General features: G+C 35.3%; 3 protein-coding genes and 1 long non-coding RNA gene across 7 annotated transcripts; 2 read left to right on the forward strand and 2 right to left on the reverse strand.

The window, feature by feature from the left end:
• Positions 1–149: 149 nt before the first annotated feature.
• Positions 150–2,847, reverse strand: LOC145969753 (uncharacterized). Its single transcript, XM_083095977.1, has 5 exons — positions 2,721–2,847; positions 2,429–2,650; positions 2,053–2,249; positions 1,665–1,975; positions 150–1,576 (listed from the first exon to the last, which is right to left on the reverse strand). The coding sequence occupies exons 3-5, from the start codon at positions 2,234–2,236 to the stop codon at positions 1,322–1,324; spliced, it is 750 nt and encodes a 249-aa protein (XP_082952103.1). The 5' UTR covers positions 2,237–2,249; positions 2,429–2,650; positions 2,721–2,847; the 3' UTR covers positions 150–1,321.
• Positions 1,666–3,087, forward strand: LOC145969760 (uncharacterized). The gene is made up of 3 exons (XR_014438240.1): positions 1,666–2,652; positions 2,761–2,914; positions 3,019–3,087. It is a non-coding gene; the product is annotated as an uncharacterized LOC145969760 (long non-coding RNA).
• A 37-nt stretch (positions 3,088–3,124) lies between these two features.
• LOC145969759 (acyl-coenzyme A thioesterase 13) lies at positions 3,125–10,274 on the forward strand. Of its 4 annotated transcripts, none has more exons than XM_083095988.1 (4): positions 3,125–3,575; positions 4,992–5,191; positions 5,497–5,603; positions 5,780–10,274. In XM_083095988.1, exons 1-4 carry the CDS (start codon positions 3,495–3,497, stop codon positions 5,830–5,832), a joined length of 441 nt encoding a protein of 146 aa, XP_082952114.1. In that variant the 5' UTR covers positions 3,125–3,494; the 3' UTR covers positions 5,833–10,274. The 4 variants fall into 4 exon arrangements, with proteins under 4 accessions (XP_082952114.1, XP_082952113.1, XP_082952115.1 ...); XM_083095987.1 differs by lacking the exon at positions 5,780–10,274 and having other exon boundaries at positions 3,126–3,304; positions 3,443–3,575; positions 5,497–5,762; XM_083095989.1 differs by having other exon boundaries at positions 3,129–3,575; positions 5,871–10,274.
• On the reverse strand, positions 5,585–18,658 carry Pxn (Peroxidasin). Its single transcript, XM_083095944.1, has 5 exons — positions 18,078–18,658; positions 10,726–11,243; positions 8,618–9,425; positions 8,111–8,462; positions 5,585–8,030 (listed from the first exon to the last, which is right to left on the reverse strand). The coding sequence occupies exons 1-5, from the start codon at positions 18,263–18,265 to the stop codon at positions 5,979–5,981; spliced, it is 3,918 nt and encodes a 1,305-aa protein (XP_082952070.1). The 5' UTR covers positions 18,266–18,658; the 3' UTR covers positions 5,585–5,978.
• Positions 18,659–24,339: the final 5,681 nt, after the last annotated feature.

Below are 24,339 nucleotides of genomic sequence, written 5' to 3' on the forward strand. Positions count from 1 at the left end.
CAGATTTCTTTCCAAAAAATGAAATGCATGGTGGTAGATCAGCAGTTTCTGCTGAAAAGCATATTTTATCTTTTTTGTGGTTAGTGCAGCATAAAACAGTTCCTTTTAATAATTATAATTGTATAAAAATTGATATAATATATTTTACAGGTTTGCAGGAAACAAATCATCGATGCGAGATGTAGCAGATCGATTCGATACAGCTATTTCAACCTGCGAAACGATTTTATCAAGGGTTATGAATTATCTTTTAAGCATAGCGAAAGATGTTATACAGTTTCCCAATAATAACGAAGAAAAAGATGAGCTGGCTTATCGTTTTTCAAAGGTTACATCTTAAATAAAAGAGAGAAAATTACTTCTAATTATTATTGAATTGTTATAAATTAAAATAATAAATAATTATTTCTTTTCAGATATCAGGTTTTCCAAATGTATTAGGATGTATTGATGGATCGTATATAAACATTCGAACTCCTAAGTATAAAATAAGATCTACTTACGCTAATCGACATGACAAAACGAGTCTTGTATTACAAGGAATTTGTGATGATAAGAAGAGATTTATTGACGCCTTCACTGGAGTGGCTGGCAAACTTCACGATAGCAGGACATTCACATTATCCTTCATAAGCAAAAATATTAGTGGTATATGTCAAAATGGAAAGTATCACTTGTTAGGCGATAGTGCTTACCCAATAAGGGAATATCTTTTAACACCTTATAAAGATTATGGAAATCTTATTCGATCACAAAGAATATATAACAAAAAGCTTTGTGGAACTAGAGTGCTTATCGAAAATGCATTTGGCTTGTTAAAGTCGCGATTTCGTCAGTTAATAGAATTACAATTTCACGATGTCAAAAAAATGTCAAAATTTATAATGGCATGTTGCGTATTGCACAATTTGTGTATTGATTTGAAGGATTCATTCGACATAGAATTAATAAACGAGCCCAATAATGATGAAATATTTAATATCGATGATCCCCAAGTTTTGGGAGAAATAGAAGCAAAAAGAAGAGGAGAGCAGAAGAGAAATGAAATATGCGAGTCATTTGATAATAGTTAATAGTAAATTCTTATTCTATTATTAATGCCTTAATTTGTGTAACAGTCTTTAAATTAAAATAAAATAAAAAATAATAGTAATGAACACAAAACATGACACAATATTAAGTTTGGTAGAATATTTGGAAATAATGCAAGTACTTTGGTACAATATTTGGAAGTAATACCGTTTACTCGGCTAACCCTGAAGGGGTTTACATGTATATAAATGTATATAACTTTTTCGTTGAAAGTGTTTGGAATGTTATATTATTCACTTTTCTTTTCGTAATATTTCTCACAAAATTGTTTAAACAACTCAAGTTTTTCTCGATGTTTTCGTTCTCTACCTTCTTCTTTCTTTTCATGTATTTCCTTCAAAGTGTCTTCGACACTTCGATTCTTATTAGAAATCTTCTTTTTCTTAGCATTTGTCTCTTTATCAGAAACGTTTTCTTTGGTTTCATTTCCAAGATTAGATAATGTTCGTTTCTTGTTTACAACTAGATGTTTGGCCATTAAAACCTATATTTATACACAAATAATGTTAAAATTATAAAATATAATTAAAAATTTATAAGATTGATTACATGATTTAAAATTAAAATTATACCTCAGGTTCTATGCTATCATCTAATCCTACAATTCCTGATAATTCATTTTCATAAGGAACAGTCATTTTACTCCGCCCTGTACTTTTGTTGTTATCGATTGCCTTCTTCTTTCGTTTCATGATGGTTTTATACCGATTTTCACATTGCAGAGATGTTTTGGACACACCAAGAATATTTTTTAAGTCCATTGCTATTTTCTCCCACATAGTTTTCTTTGTTTTAAATTCTTTCATCGGACCAATCATAACCATGTATTGACCATATTTATCTAGGAGTAATTTCGTTTCACCTTCACTCCATTCTGCCAAATCTTAAAATATTTATATTATTAGACCTTCATTGCATTGATAAATGTCTATTATAATTTATTTACCAAAAATATATTACTTTTGCTATTATCAGTCTCGTCTACTTCTGAATTTTCTTGCGATTTCTGAACATTGCTACATCCAGCCTGGGATTCACAATTGTTAGTTTCTGAATCGGGATGATCGCAATTAATATGATTCAATATAGTCTTATATGATCCAACAATTCCACAGAAACTGCACTCTACATTTATTTTTTCCATTATGCTTTCAATCCTAAATGAATAATATCAAATATTAGTAAAAACTCAAAGATTAGATTAAAATTTTTTTATTTGTGCCATTGCATGTAATAATTTATTGCATGTAAGTGTGTACAATTATTGATAAATACGTGATATTCTTGATCATCTTCTATATTATTTAATTACATATAGTAAAAATCATTACTTAACTGAACACGAGATGTCGAGGTTACTTTTTCGTTCTTCCCGCGATTTAGTCAACTCAAGTGGCACTGAAAATTTCGGCGTGTTCTTTTTCACCTGCACTATTCAGTGCAACCCATGGAACTTGTCCAGTGTTCGTGTGAACTGAGTGCGCACTGGTGCGCACTAACTTTTTCCCAATCGAAAACGCTATAAGTGAGACCTCCCCCACCACCGGAGTTTCCAGACCTGTATGTAAGACCGTGATAAAAATACATGTATTTTTATTCGAAAGTTAAGCTAATATGGGATATATAACCTTTCGGGAATTATCGGATATGCGACGGAAACACCCGAAGGTTGCTTTTGGAAAGAGACAGAGCTATACACCCCCCTTTCCGCAAATTTCACACCGCCCCGGCTCTAGACTCCATCCATATCTTCTTAGGTCCATGTTACTGATGATGTTTATTGACGTTATGCAAGACGGTTTGTTGCTTGTGTTAAATCTGAGTAAGAGCTTGTTTTTTCATGTATTATGTAATATTATAAGTTCATAACATAATAATCTCAATTAGCTTACATAAATTTTTTTTAAATTGAGAATGTTTTGCTAGGAACAAGCACGGCTGTGTTCCAAAATTCACTGCCAGTACTGAAAATCTTTAGTGTACGTCACGTAAACTATAGATTTTCAGTACTGGCAGTGAATTTTGGAACGCAGCTCACATGTGATTTCAATGACGTCATAGAGTACAAGATGGCGGATAGAAATCGTGGTGGGGAGTCATTGGCGCATCTCTGAGCCCTATTCTTTAAAAAGGAATACGAGAATTGGCTATATATTTTCTTATATTGTGCTATTCACAATCTCGACCTTCGACTTTAATTTTTATTACTGATGTAAGAGTGAGATACAGCATAATAATAGCATGATGATGCACATTTATAGTTTTAAAATCACTAGAAAAATCATCGGAGGAAATGGAATTACTTAAATTTTTAACGCGAGGATACATATTTATTTCGTTACTTCATTAGTTTGAAGCGCGCGACGACTAGGAAAAACGTAAGAGATTCAAGGATATTGATCATGTCGCAAAGAATGAAACTTGTGTTCACCATGTGGGAGAAGGCGATAAATAGCAAAAGTTTCAGTAGGTGTATGAAAAATGTAAGTCTACAAGTTTCATTCAATCAGTATTAAATCCATATACAGGGTGACCCATTTTAACTTAGGCAGCCAAATAACTCGAAAAATAAGCAAGATAGAGAAAAATGTTTTAGACAAAAGTTGTATGGTTTCGAGGGGGCCATAAGATGGTATCATTGGTTTGACCTTGAAGAGTCATTTGAAGGTCACGTGAAGGTCACTTCAATTTTTTTAAATGGAACATCCTATATATTTTTGTACATTCTTGTAGCTCATCTCGAGAGCTTTCCAAAACACTATAATTAAGTACATTTTCGTTAAGTACTTTTTGAGTTATGAGGCTTGAAATAATTTCTTAATTTTACATAAACCGTAAAATATCTTGTAAAATATTCATTTTTCGATTACCTTACCTTAATAGTTTTATGTACAAAATAATGAGAGGAATCAATTGGTGTAAAGAAAACACATAGTTGTTTCGAAGAAAAAATATGTAATTTGCAATTAACAATTCCATATTTTTTCTTAAAAACAACTATGTGTTTTCTTTACACCAATTGATTCCTCTCATTATTTTGTACATAAAACTATTAAGGTAAGGTAATCGAAAAATGAATATTTTACAAGATATTTTACGGTTTATGTAAAATTAAGAAATTATTTCAAGCCTCATAACTCAAAAAGTACTTAACGAAAATGTACTTAATTATAGTGTTTTGGAAAGCTCTCGAGATGAGCTACAAGAATGTACAAAAATATATAGGATGTTCCATTTAAAAAAATTGAAGTGACCTTCACGTGACCTTCAAATGACTCTTCAAGGTCAAACCAATGATATCATCTTATGGCCCCCTCGAAACCATACAACTTTTGTCTAAAACATTTTTCTCTATCTTGCTTATTTTTCGAGTTATTTGGCTGCCTAAGTTAAAATGGGTCACCCTGTATAATTAAATGTATGTATTTATATCAATGACATTTGTAATTCAATTGTTTTTGCAAGTTGCATATATTATAATTTACCTTGAATATGTCTATTTTTAACGAAACGTCACAAGTATTTTTCATTGTTGGAATAATACTATAAGATTTTTTGATACTTTTGGTTTCTTCTTTTTTACACGAGACATCTATTTTCACTTCTTTTAACAGAATTCACAGTAAACACAACTTTTCAGCAGACAAATTTAGTTTTATTTTTTTCGTTTATTTATAATTTATAATTTTCATTTTTAAGAAAAATAAAATTCAAATTCAAAATAAAAATCTATGTTTAAATATAGATCTATGTTAAAATACAGATTCATGTTTGCAATTGACAGTTGTATATTTATATAAAAAGTTTATAACAAGAATGATATAAATTATCCATTTTTTCTATCAAAGTTCTCTATTATATTGTTATCTATAAATATACATTTATATCTTTCTGAAAAGGTACAATTACTTTCGGCTGCTGATGGAAAATGCAAAGCACAATTTACTGTGGCTGAGGAGCATTTAAATCCTCTTGGTACTTTACATGGTGGTTTCACTAGTACCATCGTAGATGTTATATCATCGTATGCTCTAGCGACTTATGAAAGAGGACCTAAACCTCCTGGAGAGTTGCACGTTTCTGTAGATCTACATATGACGTAAGAATCTATATCTGAAAACCTTTATTATCAAATTTTTTTATTTCTTTATATTTCAGTATTATTTATACATGCAATTAATGTCATTGTAATATTTTTCACACATTGGTGTTATGTTCTCAATATTTTGATAAATTGAATTTCTTTATTCCTTATGCAGATATATATGTACATAGTAATCTATAAGATGAGATGTATATCAGTTAAAATCTAAAAATTGAAAAATATGACAATTGAAACTTAATCATCTTCATTAATACAAAACATACAAATGCTTATAATATACAGTAAAGTGAATGGCACAGGTTTTTGAAGGCTGCATTTCCTGGTGAAGTAGTGACAGTCGATGCTGAGACTATACGTAGTGGTAAGACTTTAGCATTTCTTGAAGTGGAGCTTACGAAAAACGACGGTAAGGACATTGTTGCCCGTGGACAACATACCAAGTTTATTATGTCAGATAAACAATAAAATTATTGAATAATAACTTAGTGATCCATTCATGTATTGTATTATATGTACATAATAAAAGAAAGAATAGAATATGTTGTAAAATTTCTATAGCGTAATATATCTTGTCTCTTTTAGATCATTTAAATTTTGCTGCAATACGTGCATACAATTACAATTTGATGATATAAATCTTGCACTAAGAAAGATAATGCGTTTCTATTTACAGTATGTTTTTAATAAATGCACGAGAGAAAGATAAAATATATCAGAGACGAAAGCGCAAGAACTCTATCTGCAGTAGAAGGAAGGGACCTAAGCAAGGATATTTATGCAATTATCGTGTTTTGACGTCTTCTAATAATGACCTAAGCTTTTTTACTCTGTGCAATAAGTCATCGGCCTGCTCTCGTAATCTCGTAGCCTCTCGATCGCTTTTTTCCAACATGTTCTCCAGGTATTTCACCTTTTCATTACGACTCGACGATTCTACTTTTTTTGTATAGTCATGATCAGGCGCAAGATATTTTTTAGCCTCTCTGCGTACGCGAGAAATAGTATTGTCGTGATCCTCGCAGTTGTCGCAGCAATCAGACCATGCGCTTAGATCCACGTAGGGAATCTCGTCGCAGCTGACGAAGTCATTGCGGCCCTCGGGCAGCAGGAATACGTCGGGTTGCACGCGAGTGATGTTATCGCCGTTGTCGCACAGGATTCTGGCGAGCGACACTTGTTGGATCTGCGCAAGTTGCTCCGCGCGGAAGAGTCCGGGACTCTGATACCAGAATCGATCGCCATCCCGAGTACGTCTGAATTGTTCCAGCAAAAGACACTTAAATAGCGGCCCGACTTTCGCATCTGGCAATTGATCCTCTAGAATTCCGCCGACCCAAACATCTATGTTACCCGGATGGCCGTACAATTCGCGCAGCTTTTGCCGCACTCGACCGCTGCTAATGTCGGCGGCCAGATGCTCGAACGTCTCCACATGCGACATGTTGCAGTAATTGCGCCACTCCAGGTAACCGGGTAGTCCATGATCCCGTCCCCGTTGAATATTCATCGCTGCCAGGTCCAATGCGACCGCGTGCGCGCTACGGAACAGCTGCTCGGTGAGCTCGACGTTGAGATTCTGTTCGGGCCGCTTCAACTTCGCTGCGGTAACATACATACCGCGGATTAGGGGGTCGATCCCACCTTCCTCCACTAGCCGCCAGGGCGCGAAGAAGGCATCACGTAGATTGAGAGCACCTTGAGGAATCGACTGGAACGAGGCGTTTAGACGCTGTAGGCGCGGCTGAATAAGCGAATGACCGAAACGCAGAGCGGCGGTAGCGAAGACATTGGATATACTGGCGTCTATACTGGGATCATAACCGCGGTAAGACAACAAAAAGTCGTCGATTGTTGGACCGAATATCCGCGGTAACCAGTGCTGATAAGTAATATGCTGCATCTCGGCGCTGACGATACGTCTGGCCTCCTGGTACAATTTCTCGCCGTTCCAATGCGGATTCATTTCGCGTAACACGCGAGCGATGCGGTTGTGCTCGCGCAGCCATATGGTATGCATAGCTAACAGGCCAACTTGCTCGTTTGCGCGAATATCACCAGCGACGAAGCAATTGATCGAGCTCTCCAGCGGATCTCTACGACAATCGACGAATTGTCCGGACGCGTACGGCAGTAAAGGCTTATGACCAGGGATCGTAGGACCCTCCCGTAGCAATCCGTGATCCGTCGTGAGATCACGTAAGTCGCGCGCCACTTCATCATTGTAACCGTAGACTTGCGATGCGTCGAGGTAGCTAGTCAACTGGTTTAACTGTTCTCGCCGTGTCAGTCTCTCACTCCATAAGATGCTGGTCGAGCCTGATCCGCACACGGCGCTGGTTCTTATAAAGTCGATGCACCGTCTATTGTTAACCCGCGGATCATCCGGCGGTACCTCCATCGGGAAACAAGGTGCTGCGTTATCGCATGACTTCTTACAATCAATCCCGTCCCAGGATTCACTCGATACTGATGGCAACGCGTGATCGAGATCATGATCCAGGAACTGGCCCCACTGCATCACCATGTGAGTAATCTGATGATCGGATGTAATGTCATGCGTAGATATCAACGTAGTCGACACGAGACGCGCAGCTGGCTTCGGATAACCGTAATATCGTCGTTCCTTCTCCCAACCGACCGGCGTCGAGAAACCGTTCTCATAGATGGGCTGCAATACTCTGCGGAATCCCGTATGCGATGAGCCCCAAGTGGGATGACGCAGATTGTTGCAACTGCCGTCTATGGTGCGGTATTTGCGGTGAAAGCACCTGTTGGTGCAATTTTGCCGATGTCTGTGACCGGTGCATCCGGATAACTGTTCAATTTCTTTGACCTTGAAAATGGAAATGAAATCTTAGATTTCTGATAAAAGACTGTGATTTGATGCACAAGATCTTATCTGTTTGTTTTTACCTGTTCGTGCGTCAGGATCTCCTCGTAACGAAATTCACCGGTCACGTTCGCTTTAGCGCCGGCGTCCACCATACGTCGAATATTGACGAGAGTCCTCTCGAAAAGTTCAGCAGGTCTGGCAGCCGCGCGACTGATGGCATTCGGGAATCGTATTAACCGGAATGGATGGACGTGGTTAGATGAGTCACCATTGAATAAGGATGATAGCGTCTTATTGATGGCACGATCGATCTCCTCGGTGGCACTTTGAAAAGCTCGTACGATAATTGTATTCGTTGCACCTGGTTGCCGAACGCGTACCAGAGCATCGGCGGTTGCGCGGCCATAATCGTTTATTGCTGAACACTCATATCTGTAAAAAATTGTATAATTATTCTACAGAAGACTTTTAATGAAGGAATGTGACTTGATATCCATTTTTATCATTTATGTAGATTTGCAAGTCGTCAGGCTTCTGAGACTGATTACTAGGAATTATTAATCAAGCTTACATTACCCCAGTCTTACCTGCCGGTGTCCTGTGGAGTCACGTTGAAAATGAGAAGACTCCCGCCACGAGTGATCTTAATTCTACTGCCCTCAAGAGCGCTACCATCCTTCTTCCATTGTATCACCGGCTTCGGTCTGCCCTCGGCCCGGCATGGTATCTCGACTATGGCATCCGGTTCCGCTTCCATATCCTGCGGCTTGAAGACCAATCGGGGCGCGATGAAGTCGATGACGTGCAGATCCGCGAAGAGGACTACGCTTCTGTCGACGCTCCTCAGATGACACTGATATCTGCCAGCGTCAGTTTCCTTAACCGCGAGGATGCGCAACTTGGTATCATCGTTCTCGAGGAAGATTCTGTCGCCGAACAAGATCGGTAGGTCGTCTCGAAGCCAACGAATATTGGGCTTGACACTGAGTCCGTTGTTCAGTACTCGACAAGAGAAGGTCACGTCGGTGCCGACGGTCACGTTTTGCGATTCTGGCTTCTCGGCGAATATCAAATGGGACGCTGCCGTGATCACTGCCCTCGCCTTCCTGGACTTGGTCGAGCCCATATCACTACTGGCCATGCATTCGTATACCCCGCTGTCCTGCTCAGTCATGTCGGTGATCACCAGACTGCCATCCTCGCGAATTACATACTTCTCGCCGTCTTCGTGGATTTCGTACTTGTCGCTGTCATCATCGTCCGCTTCCGAGTACCATTTATTCTTCATCCATTTAATTTTCGGCGTCGGATCGCCCGTTACTCGGCACGTCAACGTCATCGTCTCGCCAAATCGCACCACGGTATCTTCGGGTCCTTCTATTATACGTGGTTTTGCTATAAAAAGAATTCTTTCTTATTGTTGACAATTAAAAATGGGTTAAATAGATAAATTAACGTGATATTATTGATATTTTATTCGTGATATTTTCGTTTTTTTTATTCGCTGTTATTCTTAATATTAGCTAATATGTATTATCCACGTCATCATGAAAAAACGCGGAAAATAATTAAAAAAAGATACAGATAAATAAAATCCGAATCTCTAATATTTTAAAGATAAATGTATGATTATTATGATCACTGTTAGAAAAAATATTTTTCGAAAAAATTACAAAATACACGCGAGAAAATTTATCCTTCAATTCTTACATAATATGTAGCAGCTGCACATATAATTATTTTTTTTTGTAAGAAACCTACAAAAAATATATGCTAATGTAGTTTCGGGCTCGTGCGGCCATCCATCGATTTGATGAAAATGAAGCCTAGTTTTAAAATTAGTCAGCGATAACTGAATTTGAATGGAAGTCTCGATTTAATCTTTCGATGAAGGATCACGTGACAGATACCGCGAATCATCCTAGCGTTGATCACGCGATGTTATCCCTGCATCAGCAGCATACGACCACAATGATGTCAATGACCGCGACAACATAATCGTTAAGCTGACAGCTTACAGCAGCGGTAATATTGAAATCCTATGAGACATGTATGGTAAGGCATAATACAGAAAATTTGTAAGTGGAAACTACCAGTAGAAAGGGAACCTCTTTTTACAGGATGTTTACTCAAATCTTACGAAAATTTTCTAATCTTCCAGATATTTTTGTTCAAAATTTCAGTAAAGAGAATATTTAGATTTTTTAGTGCAACTTTTTAAAATAAATTTTTTTATTGCATTTATTACTATTTTTTATTCGTAGAGAAAACATAGAACCTTTTAAGTTTTAAGTACTAGATTTATAAATGTAGTGAAAGTTAAATAACTTTCGTAAGATAAGCATTTGTCATTTGCATAAAATTTCAATTTTTTTTACTAAAAATTACGATATATACTGCATTCAATATTTTACCAAGATATTGAATATATTAACAAATTGACATTGAACATGTAAGTAAAAAAAGATAGATGTATACATTTATAATTTAATTTAAACACACAATTCATTTGGCTTGTCGACTGTTTACTATATGAGAGCAAAATGATCAGAGAAAATTTGTTCTTAAAAATCCTCAAACTCCCCAATAAAATTCCATGAGAATTCCCTCATTTTTCCGGTACAAAAGAAATCCCTGAGAATTCCAAGTTTTCCTTGTTCTTCCAGGAAATAGATACCCTAGAATTTTACTCAACTGCAATGAAAGTCCTCGGGCAACATCGTCGTGAGGGAGCGACCCTTCATCTTATGCGGGGACTGACAAATCGCCGCCATCTCCGTAGGCTTGTCCCGGGTGCGCTCCACCAGCCAGACCAGATTGCAGTCGCAGACGAGCGCGTTGCTGTCAAGACGCAGCCGTGTCATGGGACCGGCGTTGACGAACGCGTCGGCCGGCAGCCGATGCAGCTTGTTGCTGTGCAGGAATAGACGCTCCAGCGCCGGCAGATTGTTGAACGTGCCGGGGCGTATCTCCCGCAGGTGGTTGTGATGCAGATACAGCTGCTCGAGCCGCGGCAGCCCCGCGAACGCGCCCGGGGCGATGTGCTCGATTCGATTTTTGTACAAGTAGAGTACCCGTAGATTTGGCGCGCCCTCGAACGCGTCCGTGACCAGCCGTCGAATATGATTGTCGTTCAGCAGCAGGGTGTGCAGCTTGTCGAGACCGCGAAACGTCCCCGACCGCACCTCCGTGATGCTGTTGAATCGGAGATCCCTGCAAAAAGATTCCGATTCATGAGAAAAAAGAGATTACGCGACTCGTATTTTGCAAAAAAATGATATATATATACATTATATTAATATAATAAAAATCTATACATTATATATACATTATATTAATATAATATTAAATAATATTAATATAATATAAAATAATGTGTATAATAATGTAATGTATATAATATTAATATAATATAAAATAATATGTAATATTATTATAATATTATTGATGATATATAATATTATGATATTGTTTTTGCACGTTAGAAGAGAGAAAAAAACGCCTTTGTGTGCTATCGAAGAATTATCAGGATTTGAGACAAAAATAGAATAAACTCGATCGATTCTAATGATTAGATTACATTATACAATTACATATGAAAACCGTGTGCAATATTATCTCGGATTTAGAATCAGGCGGTTGCGCTCAGATGACCGCATTCTGCGTTAAGTGTGAGATATAGATAGATTCAAATAGAATTTTTTTGCATGGGCGAGAATACCGTAATTGTGAACTCGCTAACCGCCCACCCGCCAACAAGTAGAATGGGCGATCAGTGTGAATGCTTTTCTCGAGTATAGATCGAGGATAAATAGCACAGTCGTCATTTTTCTCGATAAACGGTATATTAATTACGGCGAATACTCGAGTCGAGTTATAAATGATTAGATTAGCGGAACTCAAAATCTACTCGAACCTGCTTTTATGATAAAGGTCATTAAAATCTGAATTAAGATATGCCTAATTAACGGCACTTGAAAAGATAATCCAACATAAGAGTAGATGATATGTATAAAATGACGATAAGGAAATCGAGTGCGAATCAATCTGATCGCGAGATTCAGATACGCATGAATCAACGATTCGGAAATTCATCGAGCGCGATACTTAATTATTACAGCGGCTCGCTGTAACAAGGATAGTCCATTATATTAGGCTCTTAATTAACAATTTTATTCGGTCCGTCTTTTCTAAATTATGGCCTCGAGTTCCCGCGCTCGACCCGGCGCTATTTCAATTCTCGCTATTTCTTATCGTACCAGCGAATCGCACGCGTGCCGCGAGAAAAGTGGAAGAAGTTCCCGACGTTTAACTAGCGTAAATTGCTCACCATATGCGATACTCTTGCGCTTTTTCATTCAAATTACACAAGCATTACTGTTCAACTAATGTCGATCATATGGCAATTAATGTAAACATTCCGTTTTATCTAAATTTTTAATGGAATCTTCTTTATCAGACGTGTTAGCAAATTGCAGTGCCAATCGACATCAATAAATGTGTAGCGTCGTTTCATATCAAAGAAAGTAATTTTAGTTCCCCCATTTCCTCAACGAAAAATTACTTCTCATGATGACATAATTACTTCTCACGGTAATTAAACACCTTAAAAACAGCTTCAATAAAATATCGTATTAATGTTGACAGAGAAATTTGTAGTATTAAGTTCCTACCTATATATCTTTATTCAAAAGGAAATAGAAAAATCTAAAATTACCGACAAACATATTTATATCAAGAGACATATTTAATTATCGTTTTAAAAAGGAGAATATTAATATATAAAATACAATAATTAAAAATTAATGTATCTCTATTAATTCTTGAATTACAAAAATGCATCCCTCTCTAGTTTGTCCTGAAAATGAGGTTGAAATGTTCAATTTATGTCTTTCTGTTTCTCACAGGTACAAATACATTTCTGTATTATGCTATTTATAGAGCCAACCATCGCGTGCTGCCACTTCGATTTTTCTTTGTCCATAGAGATTTGTGTGTGTCGATGCATACAAATATCAGCGATTCATTCATTTAATGCGGTACGATCAAAGGCTCGTATTAATAACGGCAAATCGCGCAAGCAAATTAGTGACGTTAATAGCGGGTGGAAAATGTAATAAGTTTCGCAAAGAGTATTCAGTTTCTCTTTTCTTCTTTTGGTTACGTCCAGCTTAACCGCAAGCCTTTCGAAGTCATCGCCATTCGCATCATCGAGATACTCGATCGAATACTCAAAATTATAACGATGACACAATCTATTCCCTTATATGACGCGAATCCAGGATGTCTACTCAAATCTTGTAAAAAAATTCTCTGATTTTTCAAGTTTTTTTATTCAAAATTTCAGGCAAAGAGAATTTTCTTGGAGATTTTTGGAAGCAATTTTTTAAAATAAATTTTTTTATTGTGCGCCTTTTTTAGCGCTTTTCACTTATACAAAGGGACAAGCCATTTCAAGTGTTAGATTTGAAAAATTATTAAAAAATAACTGATTAGCTTTAAAATAAATATCATTCACCTGCTTATATAATACTTTATCCTTTTTATCATTAAATATTATAATAAAAATATGTATACTGCATATTTCTATATTCTCTTAATATTTATTTTAAATATATACACATAATTTAGCTAATTGAATTACCGATTGCTTATATAATATAAGAACAAAATTATTAAAGACTCGTTTTTTACTCGTTTAAAAAATTCTCCGAGTTCCAATATAATTCCCTGATAAGAATTCCCTGATTTTTTCAAGTATAATATAAATCTCTAAGAATTCAAGGTTCTTCATTTTCTCAAGGAGCAGATATTCTGGAATCTACATCCTTGGATTTGTATACGCCTCTCTATTTTATGCATATTACAAAAGTCTCCTCGTAGATTCATAGGAGCATAAAAATTTTAGGTGACACTGATGTATTCATTTGCATTATTAAGATAAAAATAAGTACATGAATCGTTCAAAATAAGCATGTACAAAAATACGAACCGTGTAGATCATTATAAATTTTTTTAACAGAATAAAAAAATTTCAAAATATTTAGAATCGCTGACGTATGTCCTGTGCATTTATGTATTTAATCGAATTCAGTTGACTATATACAATAGCGTGATATCGATATCGAACGTTAGAGCGCGGATAGGGTTTAAACAGATGCATAATTTCTGACCTCCTTTACAGAACGGCCGCAATTTTTATGCACACTATAATTAACATGTAATCAAAGATTATGGCGCGACGTGCAACGCGAATAATGATTTCTCAGTGATTATCGAAGTATCGTGCACCGGACAAGTATATATGATTAACAAAGAGACGCTTAACATCCCGAAAGACGGGATACTTAAGGATGCTCGACACAACTCGACCATAATGAATATTCCATCAATTATTGACCGAGCACGGACGACCGTCTATTTCTCCGTAATTTTAAAAGATCGCAAACAGATAATTATAGCATAAAGCGCGATACACGCGGCGAGGATTTAACGGTAAAACCGGATATATTAGAAAAACCTATCAAACGCACTGTCATAATCGTAATTTTTCATTGTGTAAATCAGAAATAGAAAAAAAGAAAGAGAGAGGATTAAATAAAATTTCCCAGAGAGAAACAAATAATAAAGGGAATGAAAAGTCAAACTCTGTAGTTGGATGTTTCATTAAAATTACATTTAGAATTATTGAACATTGTCGAGAGATATAATTACGATAACACTTGACTCACGTCGTTTGACATCGCTATGCTCAGCGTTTCTTTGTATCTTGCAGCAGTGATCATCCGAGTTTATAAACTTTTCTCGCAATCTCTTTGGTATTAAATTGCCAGAGGCAAGATTAAATTCATTTATCCAGTTCATTAGAGAATCCTTTATTCGCATTTACCAAACAAAACCTGATAGTATACTAGGGAACTGGAGTTGGGTAACTCATCGTTACCGGAAATAGCGGACAGGATTATAAATTATGAGCACATTTAAACATAGAACGCAACGCAAGGAGAAAGGATTTGATGCCGGAGAACTTTCGCACATGTGACTCATGTCTTAATATATACGTATTATGATCTCTCTGCGGGTCATATGTTTACTTGTTCTTTATTGCAACAAAATTTCGTCACCATCGCACGAGCAATAATCACAGAATTAATCAGTGAGTCGAACCCGTCTCGAACCCGAGTAATACATCCAAAATGTTTGCTGTCACTATTCAACTTTTGAAAAAATTAATTCGAGATAGTTATGGTATTAAAAAAAAATTATTGTATCAATTGTATCAATTATTCTTTTTAAATTTATTATTTTTAGATATCAATTATTTTAAAATATTAAAATTGAAAAAGTATAATGGAACTTTATATGCGAATATATGAATTATTAATAAAGTTAAAATTGTGTGTGTTACAATAGCAATTAAAATTATTTTTTATCACAATAAATGAAACAAGAGAAAAATATTATTTAAACAAAGAAATTAAATGCAAGCAATTATATTCCTAAATGAATGTTATCCCCATTGTGGCTTGTGACTCCACAATGCGGTTCCAAGGTTACAATGATCTGTGTTATCTAATACAGAATAGGTCATGGTTAAAATCTTTATTAAGTGTAATTTTGTTTTAAAAAATATACTAATTCAAATTAAAAAACCCAACTAAAATTAATTAGATAACAAGAGAATATATAAATAAAGAAAAAAAGAATAAAGAAAAAAAAGAGAGAGAAAGAGAAAGGGAGAAATTGTGCAATAAATAATAGCAATTGTTAAAGTAAAAGAAAGGAACAAGTAATCTTACTCTTGAGACAATTAAATAGCAACGCTCGTTAGCAATACTATTTTTAGATTGCTTTATGTAAATCGAAGGAAAAAAGAGATACATGACGATGACATAATGCATCGCTACGAAACCACATTAGGACAAACGGGATTTAATCACGTTTTTATTGCTGATTCGCCGACGTTTGTCATTTTATTCTGTCTTTGTCTGAGAGATTTTGCGCAACAACTTCCAACAAAAATGATAAAGAATTCTTCGTACAGATTATCGTCCGTATTATTTTTCTTTTTTCCAACGAAAGCAAATTTATAGATGCGATATCAATGACAGATATCGAAGTTCGAGCTAAATCGGGGTGAAATGATAAAATAGTCGGCCGTTTCGACATGTCGAGATAGCACGCGAGTTATCTTGCTTTCTTTGATTCAAATATTAAATATTTTTCGGGATATTACTCGCGTGTTTTACGCAAAGTAGGAGAACGATTGTCACGATGAAGCTGGTTCGATATATCGTTTTTACTTCCATCGGAAAGACACGTTCGTTGATAACGCTGGTAGTACGTGTTTCTTTGAAACGAAAGAAACAGTCCTCCGCAATGCAAAGCTAAATAGATATACATATATTATATGTATAGATAGATGATAGATAGATGATTCAAAATGTATTTAATTATTGCATTTTTCGTTTATATGGTCTCTCAATTAAACTTTGTCTTTCGGTTTATATGTAACGTATTTTTAATTATTAGTAACATTTAAATTTAATAAAGTATGTTAATATTAACAATATTTTTCGATATATAATATAATATATAATATATGTAAAAATAAAATTTTATATATGTATATATCAAAATTTGTCTTATTGTTAGAACTATATATAAGTTTCGATGTAATGCTAAAATAGAACTTCGGAGAAAGGTTTAAATCGAGAAAGCAGTAAAGCAACGTGATATCTTGAAGTAAAATTAGAAATTTATTTACTCTGATATTTTCATATATTATTTATTATAAAATAATATATATTATTTATTATATATATTATTTATTTATTATAAATAATATATATTTAAATTATTTTTTGATTGAGAAAGATCGATCATGGGATTACACGTACTTATATATACACTTATATATATATATATATTATACACACATAAAATAATTTATATATATTACTTATAATTACAAATCTCAAAGAATGTCAGATTAAATAAATTTCTAGTTTTGCATTGAGATCCCGAGATGCTTTACTGTATTCTCGTTTATTCCTTTTCGCCGAAGTTCCACTTTAGTATTACTAGTCGTAACTTAAGCCGACGGCACACGGTACGATTTTTCGTACTGGATTTGATAAGATTTAGTAAAATACTAAAAATGCACCAATCAGAATGCAGCATTTCTAATATTTTACTAAATCTTATCAAATTCAGTACGAAAAATTGTACCGTGTGCCGTAGGCTTTATATATAGTTCTAAAAAGCGCGATTTTCTATTTCCTTTTGTTAATCTACTGCGTCTCGAATCAATAACTTGATTTCCTTAGCTAAATCCGAGTATAATAATTCATTTTTATCAATGTAGTCAACTTTATTCTGACTTCATGCATCTCAATTGTAGGTAATTGTTAAGAGACAGATTGATATTGATACAATTATTACTTTTATCGATCGTTTTTATCGATTACTTTATAATACAATCGATTCTTCAAACGAGTTCACACCATTGGAATATACAACGTTATCTTTCTCGTTGAATGCTTCGAAGAGAGCGAATGCATTCTCTGTTGAAAGCGCTGTGTCAGTCTCGATCTTAACTGGGATGATTATACGTTTCGATTAGTATCTTTCCCATAAGCGAATACGCATCTATATAGTATACTTTCTCTTGACCTTTTACCGTAATATTATCAACAACTGCACTGTTTATCAAGCAACGATCATATCATGGATTTTTGTAAAATTATAAAATTTTCACATACTAAAAAATATTTATAAAATATTGTAATTATATCTGATTATTAAATGAAACGCTTCATTAGTTACTAAAACAAGAATCATTGGATAAAAACTCGATGTAAGATACACAGAACAATTTCCAATTTTTGTCTCGCAAGAAAAAAATCTCGTCGCTACAGTGACAGGTGTAACGCTTACGTCACGATTACGCAAGGTATCACTTAACGATGAAAAAAAATCCTCGAGTCCCGACGATTAAGAGGCGCTTATCGATCCGCGAAGAGAACGAAAGGGAGAATAACTCACAGGACGGTGGTGTTGGCAGGCACCCGCGGCATCTGGCTCAGCTTTTGAAACATGCATCGCACATGCATCGTGAAGCACACGCATCTCGGCGGGCACTCGGCGTTCGTCGTCCGCGCAGAGGGGTCCGCCGCCACCAGGAGCAGCGGGATCAGCAGCATCCAGACGGATACGTCCACGAGCGGCCTCATGTCCTTCGCTCGATCGCCGACCAGCAGTGTCCGACAAGCAGCCTCTTTCACGTCGCGCCGGAGCACCACGTGGAGTTCATCGGACGCGCGCGCGCGCGCGCACACGCGTGTATTGATGTATTCGCGCGCTCTCCCGAGCACTTTCACCGGAGATCAATGGGAGAGAATCCGATCAGGGATCCGCTGGATCTTCGGAACTCGCGTTCCGCGAGAGAGGACCGAGGAGCCGGGAAGATGGAGGAGAAGGCGAGGAGCGCGGCCGCCGCGACCGTCCCGTCCAATTTCCGCGCGGCGGCAGCCACTATACTACTGCGGCTCCAACTCGCGTCCACGACCACTCCGGGAGCGGGTCCATCGCACATCGCGCGGGAGTAGCACGTACAAAAGGCCTCCCCGAGTACGCGGGGACCTCTCCTCGCTCCGCTCTTTCCCACCGCATCCCTTCCTCCACCGGTCCCTTCTCGCACCGGCAGCCACGCCGAAGGGGCTACGCGCCGCGAAACGCGAGCGTGCATCGTATGCAAAGTAAGGGTACCCATCTATGCCCGCGGTATTTCCATCCTACCGTGCGGCAACGAGGTAAGGAAAAAAAAAGGGCCGAGAGCTCGCGAAAGAGAGAGAGAGAGAGAGAGCGCCAATCGTCTTGACTTAGCAGCCTAAGTCGCTCTGTAAAGATAACAGTATTTAATTGAATCGACTGTTCGCCGAGGCGATCTAGTTTATAAATAGCGTCGCGAGACACAGAAATGTATTTGCACGTTAACATTTTGTAGGCATTTACGAGTCTGACAGTTCGATGAGACGAGATTTGATTAATTTTCCACAGATATCATCGATCACGTATCCTCATTTCGTCGTCTCCTCGATTCTTCTTCTTCAAATAATTCATCCCTGATATCAAATCTGATAAAAGAGAATATCGAGGAATCTGTATGTCCAGAAAATTATATTATCCAAGTTTCCTGCAATTTTTTTATTCAATTTTTTCTTGCGTTTTTCTCAGATCCAATAATTCCCAGCTTGGGAATTATTTAAAATACATAATTTTTTTCTTAAAAGAAAATTTAATAATCAATATAATAATTAATAATCAATGTAATCAATATAATATCATAAAGAATCTTTTATAGAAAACAGATTTTGACTTTTTTATCTTGATTTTCGTTTTATATATGAAATAATAAAAAAAATTATAATATATATAATGTATATTCAATATATAAAATTATGATATATATTTTTATGATAAAAATTATAAAAATGTGATTTAAAGAAGAATGGGTGAAAAATGAAGATATTGATTATCACTATTTTTGTAAAGTAAAATATTTACTAGAATGTGATAAATCTTTTACTCTCATTAGATAATTATTTTTTGCATGCAAATAAACCGAAAATGATGATTCTTATCGTTAATAATGTTTTCTTATTTCACATAATTGATACGTGGAATAGTTTTATACGGGTGACCCATTTTAACTTAGGCAGCCAAATAACTCGAAAAATAAGCAAGATAGAGAAAAATGTTTTAGACAAAAGTTGTATGGTTTCGAGGGGGCCATAAGATGGTATCATTGGTTTGATCTTGAAGAGTCATTTGAAGGTCACGTGAAGGTCACTTCAATTTTTTTAAATGGAACATCCTATATATTTTTGTACATTCTTGTAGCTCATCTCGAGAGCTTTCCAAAACACTATAATTAAGTACATTTTCGTTAAGTACTTTTTGAGTTATGAGGCTTGAAATAATTTCTTAATTTTACATAAACCGTAAAATATCTTGTAAAATATTCATTTTTCGATTACCTTACCTTAATAGTTTTATGTACAAAATAATGAGAGGAATCAATTGGTGTAAAGAAAACACATAGTTGTTTCGAAGAAAAAATATGTAATTTGCAATTAACAATTCCATATTTTTTCTTAAAAACAACTATGTGTTTTCTTTACACCAATTGATTCCTCTCATTATTTTGTACATAAAAGTATTAAGGTAAGATAATCGAAAAATGAATATTTTACAAGATATTTTACGGTTTATGTAAAATTAAGAAATTATTTCAAGCATCATAACTCAAAAAGTACTTAACGGAAAGGTACTTAATTATAGTGTTTTGGAAAGCTCTCGAAATAAGCTACAAGAATGTACAAAAATATATAGGGTATTCCATTTAAAAAAATTGAAGTGACCTTCACGTGACCTTCAAATGACTCTTCAAGGTCAAACCAATGATACCATCTTATGGCCCCCTCGAAACCATACAACTTTTGTCTAAAACATTTTTCTTTATCTTGCTTATTTTTCGAGTTATTTGGCTGCCTAAGTTAAAATGGGTCACCCTGTATAAGTCGATTATATACATTTATAGGATCGATATAATCCAATTATTTTTAATTATCATTGAATTATTTTCATTGAATTATTCTCTAAAATTAAAATAGATGAAACATTCTCTACAACTAAAATAGATGAAACATTCCAGAAATGTTGAAAATTCTGAAAACAAACGATTGTCCTTGCGAGGAATATCGAGTGGCGAAAGAAACAGGCGCGGGCATTCTTCTGCCATTCATAATACTGTTCTTCAAAGAGACAACGATAGAGGGGTCGTTGTCGCCTGTCATTGAACACATCTGTATACGCGTAAGAACAATACAAGGTACAATGAGATCACCGAAGAGAACATTAAACGAGAGAGAAAGTATCAACATACCGAGTCACCGCGTGTAAAGTACATACGTATATAATCTGGAAAATCATTACGCAAATATTAAAATTATCATCGAGCATTGTTTAAACTGACACAACATCCACGTGTCTTCTTGTCGCTCGTATATCTTTACATATAACGCATAAAACGACAACGTATAATTGTTATGATGAAAAAGAAATGCGCACAGTTATTAATTTTTTTGGACGCGAGTTCTTTTATTTATTTTTGTTTGCTAATAATTTAGACATTAGCTATAATTGAGTTATATCAGTCCTATATATTTTTTTAACGATAAGAATAATCAATTAATTAAACAAGATAAGAATAATCAATTAATTTAACAAGACACATAATCGATCAATGTTGGTTGTCTTTTTTAACATCTTGTCATGAACAATATATGCAACTATTTTCAATGTTGGGAATACTAGTTATTTTTATCACACTGACAGCTTTATATCCTTCATTACTCCACATGCAAAAAGAAAAGTGCAAATAATCATGATATAAGTAATGATAATCTACTTACGTTTTCAAAAATACCGGAGTTTTCTAATTCCATCATGTGCAATGTTTCGCCAATAAATCGCAGTGATGTCGAATATCAAAAGATGTATTAATCGCGGAATAATAGACGCACTAAAAACAATCACTCCCGACATTCGTTCGTACGCGAAATTCACTTTTGACAGATAAAGAGGCGCGAGAAACATGAAACACACGAACCGACCTCAGACGTGACTGTAATAATATTATGGTATAAAATTGTGAAAAATTTGGGAGTGGGATAGATAAAGTGGGGGGACGCGTTATTGATACGTGCGCGTCTCTTCTGACAAAAACCATAACATAAACAAAACTTTTTTTTCAGGACTTTTGTGTGAATGTAAAATAGTATTATTTTAATCTACAAAATATTATTATTCATTGAATTTATACAAAATAGTGTTATCTTAAATCGTAAAAGACTGTTTTACACACAAATTATTTTAATTGTTACAATTATATAAAGCGGCACATGTAGATTATATTTTGCTGCTTGTAAATATATTGAAAGATATCCTTATTACACGAAGGAAATCGCGAGGAACGAAGTCTTAACATCGGCCTGAGTTTCCAGCCGGCTCCGTGATGGCGAGATACATGCTTTGTATTAGACTTTATGTGCGCCAGACGTTCCGGCTAGAATTATGCGGAGGAAAATTTGTTGACCTTATTATTACAAGTCTGCTCTTTGCATGTCACGATAAAGAATACGGCAATCGGTATTACTTGTCATTTGATGAAAAAAGAATGCGTGTACCTTATATATTAAATTAATTATTAAATTTAAACCTTACATTTACCGTGTCTTAGCCTCTAATCAAAATTTATCCTGGAATCATAAATAAATTTTTGAACAGTATAAATATCAATTTTATATAACATCCAAGTTGAAATAAAATCTATCACATGATGATGAATAAGAAATATTCAAAATAATGCAATTGTTTTGTGCTAAAAAACGCATCTAATCTTATATTTAAACACACACACACACACACACACTACTAAAAACGTAAAAATTTATAAAACTTAAAAAGATAAAATTAAAAATCGAAATTAATGCTAAGAGTAATCACTAGCCTAAATTGCTTCATATAATTTAGAATAATAATATAAAAATTAAAAACTAAATATCATATATCGCATTTAAAAAAGAAAGAATATAATTACATTATCCTTTTTTTACAGAGATGTAATAAGCGTAGCATCAACAATTATTTATATTAATGATTGATAACGTTATGTACAATAATACGAACATACATATATATATGATTTTATCATGGTGGTTGCGAGGAATTCGAAGCATGCGCTACGATCAGATCTACTCCGAGACGTTCGAGATGAAAACGTCCTTCGTAACGAAAATATCCAGTTTAGAATTGCGGTGGTAGCACAAGAGCGAGGCGTTCTCGTTCTCCTGGTTGCGTCGTTGAAGAATGGGTACGTTTCCTGGGCTGTAATCAATTACCGTCCATTCTCGTCGGTCTCTTTTCAACGTCACGCGGTACAAAAGCCCTCAGCAGGTGCGTTCTCTCTTCTTCAATCCTGTACCCGATGGTTTCTCCTCCTTCCCCTCCTACGGTCTACTCTCCACTCGTTCTCTACGCTCTTCCTTTCTACATTTACAATCCGGACGAGTTCTCTAAAGTGTCGAGAGTGATATGAATCACTCGAAGCCACGGAATATATTCTTCGGAAAGTTTAACGTGGGCAGTTTTTTATTTTGTTCCCCTTCTTTCATACGAAAGATTCTCATCGTGCTTTAAAATCTCCCTCTGTACTGGTTCTGTAGATAAATTGATAAATTTACATCAACTTGATGATGATGATCTCTAAGTGTTCTTCATCAGCTTCGTTTCTCTAAAATTTTCTTTGTACATTTTTCTTCTCAATATTTATATCTAATTTTAATATATAGTTTTGCAATTATATTTTGTTAAATTTTCTAATCTTGTAAAAAAATCAATTACCTTTAGCAATCTTATTTTTTTCAAATAAAATATGCTTTATAGATATTTTTCGCTTTTTGTATCTTTCATTCGAGATTGTTTATATTATTACCACATGCGCAAGTGATGATCATGGTCAAACTCCATCATTTTACCAGATGACTGAAATTCCTTGGAATACTTGTCATCGATAAACTTGCAATGCATACGATGATAACGCGTTACTTAAAGTGGTAGATGCGTAATCCCGAGTGGGCGCTGACACGAAATACAGCAGATGAAATTTCCTTTGCGAGTCACCTCGAGTCGTCGAAAGGAGAAGTTTAGGCGGGATAAATCATTTCATGACGCAATTATATCTGCAACACGCGATTTTTATACGTGCAAGCATATCGATAATTTTTTTCGATTCCAAAAAAAGGAAAATTTTATCCGTATAAAATGGAAAAAATACTAATTTAGAAAAAGAAAGATAGAATGTGATTTTTATCAGAAAGAGAGGAATCTTTAGAAAAATTTCGAGAGTATCATAAAAGGATTTCAAAGTCAGCCTCTGTCCCAGCTGTATTTTCCGATCACGTGTGATTGAGTCCATCAGCGGTAAAGTAATCGGGTGATATAAAAGTGATTATTACAGTCGTGTCAATTGGAATTTTCTGAGTTGCCTTTAATCTTTTTTTTTCCGGAGTCCGTATGTGATTGCAAAACACAGCCGATGACCAGTCATTGGAACCTTTTAACTTTTTCATTTATTATCATAAAAAACAAATGGATCATTATTTTTTTTTCATCTATTCTTCTTCGTTTTTCGTCTAAATGCGCCAAATTGAGATTTCTATTTGTAGTTATATCGAACGTCCAA

This window comes from Camponotus vicinus, unplaced genomic scaffold, assembly GCF_025532165.1.
Source record: "Camponotus vicinus isolate PSW18456_S1 unplaced genomic scaffold, iyCamVici1.0 SCAF_4, whole genome shotgun sequence".
Taxonomy (NCBI): domain Eukaryota; kingdom Metazoa; phylum Arthropoda; class Insecta; order Hymenoptera; family Formicidae; genus Camponotus; species Camponotus vicinus.